Here is a 12243-nt window from a genome sequence, read left to right as displayed (position 1 = left end):
CTTTGCTCAGTCTGAGCTCTTGGTGTGTTTCATTTGTGACTGATACTGAAGATGGTCATGTCTGCCTAGTGTTGTACTTAAAATGGAATTTCTGCATGCTTAGCAGGAACTTGAACCGAGTCCCCCCCTGAGGCAACTGGAAGACCATAAAAGGGTACGTAGTCTTGGATGTTGGGAGCTAATGACCGTAACACCTCCCTCAGCCATACACTATAATTTAAAGACAGCTTTTGTTGGTGTTGATATTCTTAAAGTGCTAACTGGCTCAGGACCAGTCACAGCCATTTGTATCAATGAGGGTAACTGGAGAGTCTCCCTCTTTACCTACCTATAGGACCAGTCTCAAATAATGACCAGCAAGCTAATAAGTTTTTTGTGACCTCTTTTCTTTTTCTGTAGTGGCTTTCTAGTTAGGTGAAGTCATAAATATTTTTTTGTAAGTCATTGATGATCATTATGGGTAATTTATAATAAAGTATAGTGAAAAACTTGATAATTGTACTACTCAGCTATAAAAACAGCTAACGATATATTTATTCTGCCCATTTTTTACACAGATGTGAATGTGTGCCCTTGAGCATTTTCACTGTCCTTGGGATTAGTCTAAGTGTACAACTTGTGTACCTTTTGTCATTCAATATTATATATGGTCATTTTCTTTGAAAGTCTTTGAACGTTAATAGCTGTCTAAAGTTCCACAAATAAGCAAGTAGTCTGTCATTTTATCCCTTTGATGAAGAAATGAAATGTGTACAACTTTGGATAGATTCCTAGAAGGGGCACTCTTAGGCTAAAGGATAGACACTTTCTTAAGGTGCTGATTATGCATTGCCAAACCATTTTCTACAAGGCCTGTATACATCATTAGCATGCTGACCAATTCATGTTATTCATGTTTGGAAGATAAGCAGATATCCTGGGCTTCTGAGTACTTATCATATACCAGTGACTGTGCTAAGCCTTGTACATACGTTAACTCATCAGTTTCTATTAATGCTGACCTTAACCCAGTGACACGGCCTTCATCCCCATTTCACGCATTAGGAAACTGAGACATAGGCAGGTAAAGTACTTTACTCAAAGTCATGGAGTTAGGACACAAGCAGTTATTGCAAAGATTGCTTTGGAATTGTGGTCATCAGTGTCCGGAGGGCTTAGGCCTGAGATCAGGGGGCAGCCTGGTGCACCTTTGCTCTGCTCACACGATCCAGCCCCTGCCCGGTCCCACTTTGTCCCAAATTCTTTCCACTCTTCTGCGATTATAATTTCTCAGGCTATGACCAAAGAATAGCTCCCAGAGAGTTGGCATTCAACCCTTCCTCTCCAGCATCCTGCATCTCTTGCAGTTCATTGAGCGAGGGCCCCTTGCATTCCTGTGTTTTCTGTCCTTGCCTGTGCTCTAAGAATTACCATGGGCCTTAGAAGTAGCTGGTAAGGCCATACAGGTGTCCCTTACACCCTGGGTTCCCAGGGGGCACACTGTTGAATGCTGCGCAAGCATGTCAGCTTTAGAATTAAAAACAAGTTCAGGTCTCCCTTTGCCAAGTCCTAGCAGTGTGATTTGGGCCTCAGTTTCTTCTGCTGTAAAATGAGGCCATTAATAGGCTCTACCCCCTTAGGACTGTTCTGCTGGGGTGTGCACGTGAAGCACTTAGCACAATGGCTGCACTATGACAAGGGTTGCTAACTGCTGTAGTTACCTTGCAGCTTGAAACACTTCAGTGATTCGGTATACACTAGTAACAAAAGGCAGATATGTTAAAATCGAGGCACTACCTTAATGCTGACTAAGATGTGAAAGGCCCACCACTCATGTGAGAGGGTGATCTTTCCTGCAGCACATGATTTTTAAGTGCCTGGAACCTGGGAAGCCAAAAAGTTACCTTTTCTCTCCTGTGTAAATGGCAATGTTAACTCCTTAGTGCCTTGTTCGACACTTGGCTATATTTCCACCTGTCCTTAGCCACTAGTCTGAGAGAAATGAAACTTGTGTGAGCAAACTGCAAGGCAGGAGCTTGGTTTCATTACTCTACATCACTGGTCTACCATTTTTACGGTTTTAAAATCACACTTCCTGCAAAAGAAGCTCTTGGCCTTTGCCTTTACTCAGTCTTAGGTAATAATGTGTGTGTGGAGTTACTTACCAAGACAAAAATCTGATACTTGTTTGTATACTACAGGTGTGAACTGCTGGGAAAAAAATTACTCTTATTTTTTAAAAAGGGCTGCGTGGCCAAATATTAAAACTGAAGAAGTAAGGTTATTTGGGGAGTTTGGGGGGTTTTGTTGTTGTTGTTGTTGTTGTTTTTCCTTTTCTGCAGTCAGGTTTCTGAGCCTAGTACTCTGAACAGTTTTGTGCTCTTGAGTAATTTATATCATGATGATTAGGAAGGCTTTTTCTCTGCGGATTTTAATTTTTCCTAAATTAAACCACTGGCTCAGAAAACAGAATTTTTCTTCAACCTAAGTTTTTACACTAGGGATTTGCATAACTTTTTATAATGTTGTCCATTTTCTTTTTTCCTTTTTACCTAAAATTATCAATCTTTATTCTTTCAGAAAAAGGAATAAATCTCAACTTGTTAAAAAAGAAAAGAAAAAAGGCAAATCCCACATGCTCTGTGGGTTTTTTTTCCCTTGCAGCTTAAACTTGTGTGTGTGTGTGTGTGTGTGTGTGTGTGTGTGTGTGTGTGGAGAGAAGGTGAGGTGAATATGTGCCAAAAACCTTATAATTAAAAGGGAAAAAAAATAAAAGTTCGTAGGGTAGAATGTACGTGTGTGTGTTTTTCCATAATTAGCACATTTCATGATATTCTCTTATGGGGGAAAAATGTACCATTTGATGCATCAGTTGCTATGGTAACTGCCAGGGTTTTTCTGTGGAAAGAGAGACAAAATGGTAATGTGAGATCCCTCTGTAACTTCAGTTGGCGTCCAAGCTGCATAAATGTGAAGTTCCTGTTCCTGGAGTCCACGTGTTCCCAGATGGCATGTGCTCCTTTCTTCACCTCCTGCTTACTTGATTACAAACTGACCATAGTCTTGCTAATTCCCCTCGAACTCAGAAGTGGAAAATCTGAGTCTCTCCTTCCTTAAGTGGGATTATAGTGCAAAGGCTGTGGTTGACAGTTGCTTAAAGATGCGTGTTTGTCAGTTGGTCACAATCACCCTGCTTGTGACTTGACCATTCCACCCTACGATCCTCCAGATGCTTTTGCCAGGATGGCTATATTGGCTGTCTTCTGTGATTGCAGCTCTTAGGTCTCAACTCCGTTGTCAACCTCCCAGTCCCTGTGCTGCCCAAAGGGATCCAGTTAGAGACTTGGGGTGGTTTACTGTCAACCATTCCCTATTGTGGAAATTCAGTCTGTATGTTACTGAAAGAAAATCAAATAGATACATCATTATGTTGAAAAAAAAGAAATCATGTTCAGTCTCCTGTTACCTCCAATGTGGAGGTAACCTTTTCTTTCTCTTTTTCTTTTTGAGTAGGCTTTTTTGAACTATCCTTTGAAATTTATATTTCTCTTATGAAGTCAGCCTTTCAGTAGTATTGACATTTTAACAATATTTATTCTTCCAGTCCAGGAGCATGGAATGTTTTTCCATTTTTTTGTGTCTTATTCAATTTCCTTCATAAAAAAAAAAAAAAAAATGAAGTCACCCTTTCAAATCACCATGCTCTCAGTGACTGCTTTGGAGAGTATCGATGTGTTTGTACTGGTCCTGGAGACGTAAACAGCAGCAGAGCTAAACCTTTATAACAAAAATGTGGTTTTCTAAGCCACTAAAGACTACTGTACCAAATGCAGTCCATTTAAAAAGTACGTGAAAATCTCAGAAATAACTTCCCCATCGGAAGCAACTCTTGGAATTTTGTATTTACAGTTGTTCAAGGTGGGAAACAAGTCTTATGAGCTAATAGAAGCACCATTCTTTGCTGAACTACGATGAAAGACATTTGTGGGTGGAATGGATAGAAGAAAATAGAGATTTTTCCATTTCCTGAGCTTTGAGTTAAGAATTAGTACTGCCCACCCCCTCCTCTCCTGTTTATCCCATCCCAGTTTGTCCCTGGGGTCTTTGACCAACCGCATGAATTGAGAAGAAAAATTTGGCAGTGTAGCCCTAAGACCTTACGTGATTTTGGCGCTGAATTTCTTCCTTTCTCCTTGGTTCCCTGGTCCCATCTCCCTCTGGCCCCCAGCCTCTCTGCTACTCTCAGGGACCTTCCTGGCCTCCTGTCTGCTCCATCCCATCTTATTTTGCAGACACCCTACTTGAAGTCTCCAGACCTATTCTTGGAGCTAATTAACAAATCACTTTAAATTCTACTGGCTCATGTTACCGTTGCAGGTCTCTTCAGAAGAACTCTTGAGCCTCTATTTTAGACACCTGCTATATTTCAGCACGCCTTCTCTCTGCTAGACTTCTCACTTACCCCTCCTGATGATGTGCCAGAGGAACTCCAGGCCTTACTACTTTGTCCCTGGGAAAGAGCGTGGGGGAGAACCATACAGCCTCTGACTTTCAGAAGCTTCCAGACTGGGAGGTGTCCTGGGAGTCACTTAGCATAACTGAAAGTGGAATAGAGCTGAGAATAAAATCCTGCTGCTCTGTGCCGCTTTGCCAATGTCCCCGCAGTGTTAGAGAACAAATCACAGTTTTATTTATTTATTTTTTTGGTTGGAGTTGTGTGAAAGAGATGTTATGTCTTCTGTCCAAGATTCTTTTGATGGTTATATTTTTGAAACATTTTATTGCAGAAATGTTCAAATACATACGAGAAGAATCAGAAAACTTTTAAGAAGCCGCATGCATAACTCGGCTTCAACAACCATCAACTCCTTGCTGCTCTTGTCTCATTTATATCCCTACCTATTCCCTTCCCTTGTTATTTCAAAGCAAATGTCAAATGTCGTTTCATCTATGGTGCTTATTTTTTGAATGACGTATCTGATATCTGCCACTTATTTTCCATAGCATTTTTCTTCACCACTTGACCCATTGACTGTTTCTATTAGAAAGGCTTATGTTCAGCTTATCATATCATTATGCAGTATTACTTTTATGTCTTAGTATTCTCTTACAATCTTATGAATAACTCTGTGCCTGGAGTAACATTTTTATATTGCTATGTGAAAGGTGACCTGTAAAAGTCTCTTTTTGTCTGAATTTTATTGGCTTACTCCAAGGGATTTTTTTGTTTTTGTTATTGTTAGTTACCTTTCAAAATTAATGTTCTGTATTTATCACCGTGAGAGAGAGTACTTGAGATATTTAGTATTCTAGATTGCTGCTTTTTTTTTAATGATGTGGTTTCCTGAGAAAATATTGAAGAAGTTAACTTTACAGTTTCCAAATGCTTTTATTAATAATTTATTTTTTCACTGAGTGAAACTGAGCCAATTATAACTGAGTACCTCTGTGTTTTTTGAATATTAGTAGCTTAGTTATGCATTGAATTCAGAACCTGATTTCATTATCCTGTTTGAATTAAGGGTGAGGCGCTCAGGCAAATTTTGGTCAACCGTTACTATGGAAACATCAGACCTTCAGGAAGAAGAGAAAGCCTCACCAGCTTTGGCAATGGCCCGCTGTCACCAGGAGGACCCAGCAAGCCTGGGGGAGGAGGTAGGCTGTGTTGTGTGCTAATTAGCTGCACGTGTGAATTGAGTGTGCCACGTAAGAGCTACATGTTTCTACTTAACAGGTTGAAACTCTGACAGATGAATTTGGGTTGCCAGTGTGTTTTCTAGCAATTCGTTTTGTTTTTGGTCTACCATCAAAGTGATAGCTAAAAATATTTCCCTGCAATTAGATATTGGCTAAGACTCTTGCCCCTCTTTCCAGTACAGCAACCCTCTTGGTGATTTTTGAATGAGTCAAGGAACTTGATTTCACTGCCTGTTTTCTTGTGGTCATTAGGAATCATTCTTACCATTAAACAACAATGACGTTAGCAGCAAGGATGGCAAAAGCTCACATTTATGTTATAAATGAGTGCCAGCGCTCTCCTAAGTGTTCTACGTTCTTGTTTGCTTCTCCGAGTTCTTCATTCTATGGTGGGTAGTGTTGCTGTCCCTTTTTAACAGAGAAATTGGAAGCTTCTTAGTGACTGGCCTATAATTTGAACCTTGATAGAGCTAATTCTAATGCCTATGCTGTAAGCCTCCCAAACTCTTAAGAGAGTTTTTCTCCCCACTACAAAAAAAAAAAAAAAAAAGTCCAGAATTGCATAAAAGTAAATCCTTAAAGATGTTACAAAACATAGTAAGCACAATTACAGGTAAAAGTTGCAAGTACATTGAACTCATTGGGGGTGTTGATTTGAGTTTGGGGTGGGAGCTCATTGCTTGAAGCACAAATGTGACTTGTCTGATTCCCTATCTCTAATGAAGACTGTTATGGACTGCAGATTCTGTAAGTAGCACCAAAATATTTGGTGATTAATAAAGTTATCCTAGCAATTTCTGGGAAAGAACGTTGAGTTTCTCTCCAGATAAAAACTTGAAACATATCTGCTCGCTTCATGGGGTTGAGCAGCTTCGGTGACGACACACTTCTCAGACCATTTCAGGAACAGGACCTTCTCATTTCATCTGAAAGTTCCCAGGGATTCTCAAGCAGAAGTTCCTCACATAACATCTCAAAACGATTTCACTTTATTTTCTGTAGTGGGGTCACTCCACAAATATGAGGCCTGGGGAGGCATTATGAGGGTGTTTGGGTGTTTAGAAACTGCTTTAAAAAGCTGTAAAAGAGAAGATCAACCCAATTTGTACTCTGCACTATGGATGTAATGGATCCAGATAGTCAAGACAAGCAGTGTAAAGGAGGTGGCATTTGAATTGAGGTCTGCAGGGAAGGACTGATGGCTGATTTTCTTTTTTCTGAAATTAATCAGTCCATGTCCCCATGTACATTAATGTTTCAGTTATTGCCAATAATAGTGCCAGTCAAGTTCATAAATAGGCATTTTCTAAGCACAGTTGGAATCCATTCCACTAAATGACATAGGCCATGTATTCTTAAGTTTATTCATGTCATCTCAAGCTCAGTATGGATGGGAATTTCATTTGTTTTCTCCACTCTCCTAGCCCCAGCTCTTGGCTCCATGCCAAGCATGGAGTAACTATTGATTGAATGAATGAACAGGTAAATTATGGGAAAGAATGAGTCTGGGGTTAACTAAGGTGGGTTTGTTAGAAACAGGGCTAAAGTGAATGTTACAGTCTTAATTTTCTTAGGAGTGTTCTAAGACATGTATAAGTTTGATTTATCTCTTGAACTCAAACTAGTTCTTGATAATTCTGCACTAAGTCACTGTGTTTTAATGCTAGGGGGAGTCTTGACTGGATGGCTTTGGGTCTCTTGCTGGAAATATATCCTTCTTCATCTTACCTGCCTACGTTCAGTTACCATCTCTGCTACTCACAAGCTGGGTGTCCCCCTTGAAGACAAGTGACTTCACCTCTGTGCTAATAATTAGTACCTTCCTTGTGGGTTTTTTTAAGAAGGTTGAAGGAGATAATACTGTTACAATGTTTAGTGCATTGGTCCATAGTAGGTATGCAATACACGTTTGCTGCTCTGATTGTGGTTAATAAGAACAATATTCCATCTTCCTAGCGGGAGGCTCTGGGTCCAGCTCCACAAGCAGGGGTGAGATGAGCCTGGCTGAGGTTCAATGCCACCTCGACAAGGAGGGTGCCTCTAATCTGGTCATTGACCTCATAATGAACGCGTCCAGTGACCGAGTGTTTCATGAAAGCATTCTCCTGGCCATTGCCCTTCTGGAAGGAGGCAACACCACTATACAGGTAAGAAGGCAGCTTGGTTTCTGTGTGGCATCCCCACTGAGCAGGAAGAGAATCTGTTCTGGGAGCCAGGCACCTAGGTGATGCCAAGATCTTCTACAATGGAACCCTCGTTCTTAGAGTACAAAATTCTGTTCTTCTGAAAAACGAATTCTAACAGTATCTTCCTTGGTCATTCATTCATAGTTTAGACTTGGTTTCAAAACACAAGTCACATTTGAAAATGATAAACTGCTAAGGATGTATGAAGAAAATTGGTCCAAGATCTGAGGCATGGTAGGATGTCCATAAATGTTTGTTCAATGAATGATTGAATGAAGTGTATTTACTTTTTTTTATCCAAGATCATAGAGGATCCCATCACAGGATGACTAAAAAAGAGTTTAGACTGTGTGTGCTATTTGGATTTAATTTTTGTATCTGTAGATAATGGCTATAAATTTCCCTACCTTTGAAGTGAAAAGCTCAATACAGCCATTTGAACTAATAACACCAATTTGTACTAACTGGGAAAAGTCAGGCGAGGTTAGTCAAAGACGTGTAGATGATTTTTTGTTAGCTGGATATATATTTTAAAACAATAACAACTTGATAGAATTCTTGAAAGAAGTCCTTAATAAGTCAATTTTAATAAATTTAATAGTATTTATAATTTTCATGTAGAAATGGCAATTAAAATTATTTCTTTAAATATTTTATCCCGTTCATCATGCAGTCTTCCTTCTTTGTTGGCTCTTGAATAAGGTTTTGCTCACTGTGTGTGTGTATACACATTTTGATTAACAGCTTTATTGAGATATACCAATACACCATAAAATTTACCCTTATGTGTATATTTGACATTAAATTCTTGGGCTTGAACTTAAACTCAGAGTCTTGATCAATGGAGTCTTGGTTCTTTGTGCAAACCAGCCAAGGACATGCCTTGCTGTGGGGAGGTTTGCCTGGGCCAGGTTGAATTTCAGCCCCTGTTCATTCTCCCAGACGCCCTGCTGCTTGAACACGCTGCGCAGCGAACTGTGGTGGTCCTGTCTTCTCGCCCTCCATTCCCTGCTTGCACCAACACACAATTCTGAAGTTCATTATTAGGCACTTCCCTAACTGGAGATTTGTGACAGGGGCAAAGTCCAGTGCTTGCCTGAGTCATCACTTGCACCGGAGTTGTGACAAGTTGGGATTGCTGATTTTGTCACATGTGAGTCTGACTGTGAGCGTGGATGGATCCTGTGGTCATTCTCCTGAGAATAGGGCCCACTTATTGCCCTGTTGGAATGGAAGCAGTGTCAAACACTCCTTGTTTTTCAACCACCTGATTTGCAGTGACTAGATCAGTTGAACTAAACATGTATCGAGTGCTTTGTGTGTACACAGTACTTTAGTAGGAACTATAAGGCAGTGGTTTTTAGACACTGGAGCCAGTTGGTCTATGAGAAGGTTCTCCAGGCACAGCCAAGTATAAAAAATGGAGAGCTTGGGAGGAGTTTTTCACAAACCAAGTAAATTCAGTTTGAAGGACCATATTACTATTTTATTTCTGATATTATATCCTCTCCAATTTTTTCTTTTAGCTCCAAAGTCTTTGCTTTAATGAAAAGATTTTGATAGTGGGTGACAGGTTTTTCCCCCCTCTGGCTAAAGAAAAAGGTGGAAACCCTAGGTTATTGCTTCCAGTTTTTTGGAAATTGCAGTTTTCTTTTAAAGCTTTACTAATTAGAGAAATCCTAGAATCCTAGAAGCTTAGTCTTAGAGAAATTGAAAAATCTAGCAAGAATACAAGAATGCAAACACATGTATTTTTCTCAAGGATAATGGTAATGCCATCTAAAAGGTAAGAATGATAACACAGACCCTCCAAGGAAGAAGTAACGACATCTGTGTGAGGAGTCAGTGAAAGGTTTTTTTGATGAGATTGGCTTTGAAGGATGGCTGTGGGTCTGAAGGGTGGAAATGACGTGGAACTGGGTCATGAGCCAGCCCTTTTGTGCTGCTTGGGAGGGAAGAGGAGGCCCAGGGTGCAGGAGCTGGAGGGGTGCTGGAGAACAGGGATTGGGTCCGTCACACTGAGCAGAGCTGGTGTAGGGTGGTGAACGGGGACTGGCGGTGGGTGTGAGAGTTTGTATGCAGTATAGGGCAGCCTGTCAAGGAGCTTGGTGCTGCCACTGAGGACTACAGATCTGGCAGTGTTGGACAGGTGACATGAGAACAGGATCCAGAAGGTGGCAGTTCAAATAAGTACGTTAATTAGCAATAACGTAGGAGAGAGCTAACAAGAACTTAAACTGAAAATAATTCTATGATAAAATTGGTCACAATGTGGGAGAGGATATTTTCTAGGATAGGCACTTTTTGGGGTGCTAGAGATAAGTAACGTCTCCACCTAGGGGGTGAATACACGGGTACATACCTGTTTCAAACTCAGTGACCCATACAATGAAAATTGGTGTGCTTTATTGTACATAAGTTATACTTCAGTAGAAAAAAAAATGGGGAGAAGAAGAGGTACTGAACCTAGTGGGGCAACAGGCTCAGGGACGGGATATCATGAATGCAGACTCTCCAACACTCCCTGCTTGAGACTGGACCCTAGACCCACTGATAGTTGGTAAATGCTGGCCAAAATGGAACCTAAACAGATGTGGAAGATGAGAGGATCAGAGGTCTCATTTGGCTCTTTGAGGCTCAAAAGCGTCTGGATGAGGAGAAGCATGAAGGCACCGTTAATTAAGGAATAATGAAACTTGGAAAGGGCTCGTGGGGGCTGAGGGCCGCCGGTGCTAAGGCTGGCTGGCGAGATGGAGTCTGCGGTTCTGGCAGGATGCCGTGTTTTTCACAGTGTACCCCTCGTGATGATGGCAAGGCACACAGAAGCTGTTTTTCCTTCAAGTTCTTTATCTTGTAAAGTAATTATGAATATTAGTTTCATGTTTTCACACATTTATTACTCATAAGCTCAGGCTCCAGATGAACTGCCACAATAGAGTTCCAATAGTTCAGCCTCGCAGGGAGTGGAGATGTTTTCTCTTAAGGGAGCCAGTGTGCTCATGAGGGGGTGAGCCGGGATGGGAGGGCATAGCACCAAGGGCACACATGCTCACGCTTTCTTTCTCCCTCATCCTCCCCATTCTGTGACCTCAGAGGGTGGAGGGGAGAATCTGGCCCATGGCTTTAGTAGAGACCCGTGGTTCCAGGAAAATTGATTCTAGCCTAGAGTTGAGTTGTGAGCTCTCCCTTGGCCCCGAGCTTTCTTTCTCTGGAGAGAATGATGTGGAACTCAGGTTGTGTCTGGAGCTGGTTAAGAACCTTGAAGCCCCAGGGGGAGTGATTGAAAATTTCATCCTGCTTTAGAGAAGCTGGTTGAAGTAGCAAATGAGTAGCTGTGGGAAGTTAGTCTGAGTTGGGTTAACACTGTCGCTGCGACCATTAATGATTGCTGAAATGCTGTAATCTATTGAAGGTGGCCTAAGGTCCCACTGCAACTCCATGCCCGTTACTCCTGTTTGTATTGTCCAGTTGTGGTGTCAGGAAGGGAAATTGGTCTGAGGTCAGGTGGGCTTCCATGGAGTAATGTTTCTCAGTGACTGGTGGTAGAAAGGGCAGTCAAAGGGAAGCATAGAGGGCTATAGGGTTCCGGAACTGGGTGTTGCCTATTCAGAAAGAGGGCTGCAGAAGGACCCTTATGCTTATAAGCACCTCTTCCCAGGATTTAGAACATGTTTCACGTGGAGAAGAAGGAGAATAAGTACTACCTTCCAGTCCAGGTCTGTGTGGGATTAAGGAAGTTATTACTGCGTTTCTGTTCCTGTGTCTATCAAGTGTGAGGCCTAAGTGCAGACCCCTGGGTTCCTTGTCGCCTTGAATCAGAACTTGTAAGCAATTATTAAATGTTTTTCCAGGAATTCTTAGAATCTATCAGTGATGTTTGGCCGATTCCATTTCTGAAGTTTTCTTTGGCTTGTGAAAATAATTATGAAAAATATGATTGGACAAACTCCAGGTGATCCATACAATGGAATACTACTCAGCAATAAAAAGAAAAAACTATTGATCCATGCAATAACTTGGATGCATCTTAAAGGCATTATGCTGAGAGAAAGGAGCCAATCTCAAAAGGAGGCATACTATGTGGTTCTAATTCTATGACATTCTCGAAAGGACAGGACTGTAGTGATGATGAACAGATCAGTATTTGCCAGGACTAGGGGCGAGGGGAGAATTTGACTCTAAAGAAACAGCACAAGGGTTTTTTTGTGTGATAACACTATTGTGTGTCCTGCTTTTGGTAGTGGCCACGTGAATCTATACATGTGTGAAAGTTTGTAGAACTGTATACCAAAGAAGTTAGTTTTACTGTATGATCATTTTAAAAATTAAAAGTAAAAGCCATAATGATGATGATAATAGCCAGTTAAGTGCTTACTGTGAG

At 41.1% G+C, this 12243-nt stretch overlaps 1 protein-coding gene across 9 annotated transcripts in view; it reads left to right on the top strand.

Annotated features, from left to right (window-relative positions):
- ITPR1 (inositol 1,4,5-trisphosphate receptor type 1) overlaps nucleotides 1-12243 on the top strand; it is a 328509-nt gene that overhangs the window by 216406 nt on the left and 99860 nt on the right. For 3 of the 9 annotated variants that reach the window (XM_086697546.1, XM_086697542.1, XM_086697543.1), the window contains 3 exons: nucleotides 104-154; nucleotides 5502-5634; nucleotides 7633-7823. In XM_086697546.1, coding sequence (XP_086553672.1) covers nucleotides 104-154; nucleotides 5502-5634; nucleotides 7633-7823 — 375 coding nt within the window. The remainder of the gene's footprint in view (nucleotides 1-103; nucleotides 155-5501; nucleotides 5635-7632; nucleotides 7824-12243) is intronic. The other 6 variants (XM_086697547.1, XM_086697544.1, XM_086697545.1 and 3 more) reach the window with 2 other exon arrangements.

Source organism: Puma concolor, chromosome A2 (assembly GCF_028749965.1).
Source record: "Puma concolor isolate L17-30 chromosome A2, mPumCon1.1.hap2, whole genome shotgun sequence".
Classification (NCBI taxonomy): domain Eukaryota; kingdom Metazoa; phylum Chordata; class Mammalia; order Carnivora; family Felidae; genus Puma; species Puma concolor.
This window is presented reverse-complemented; position numbering and strand designations above follow the sequence as displayed.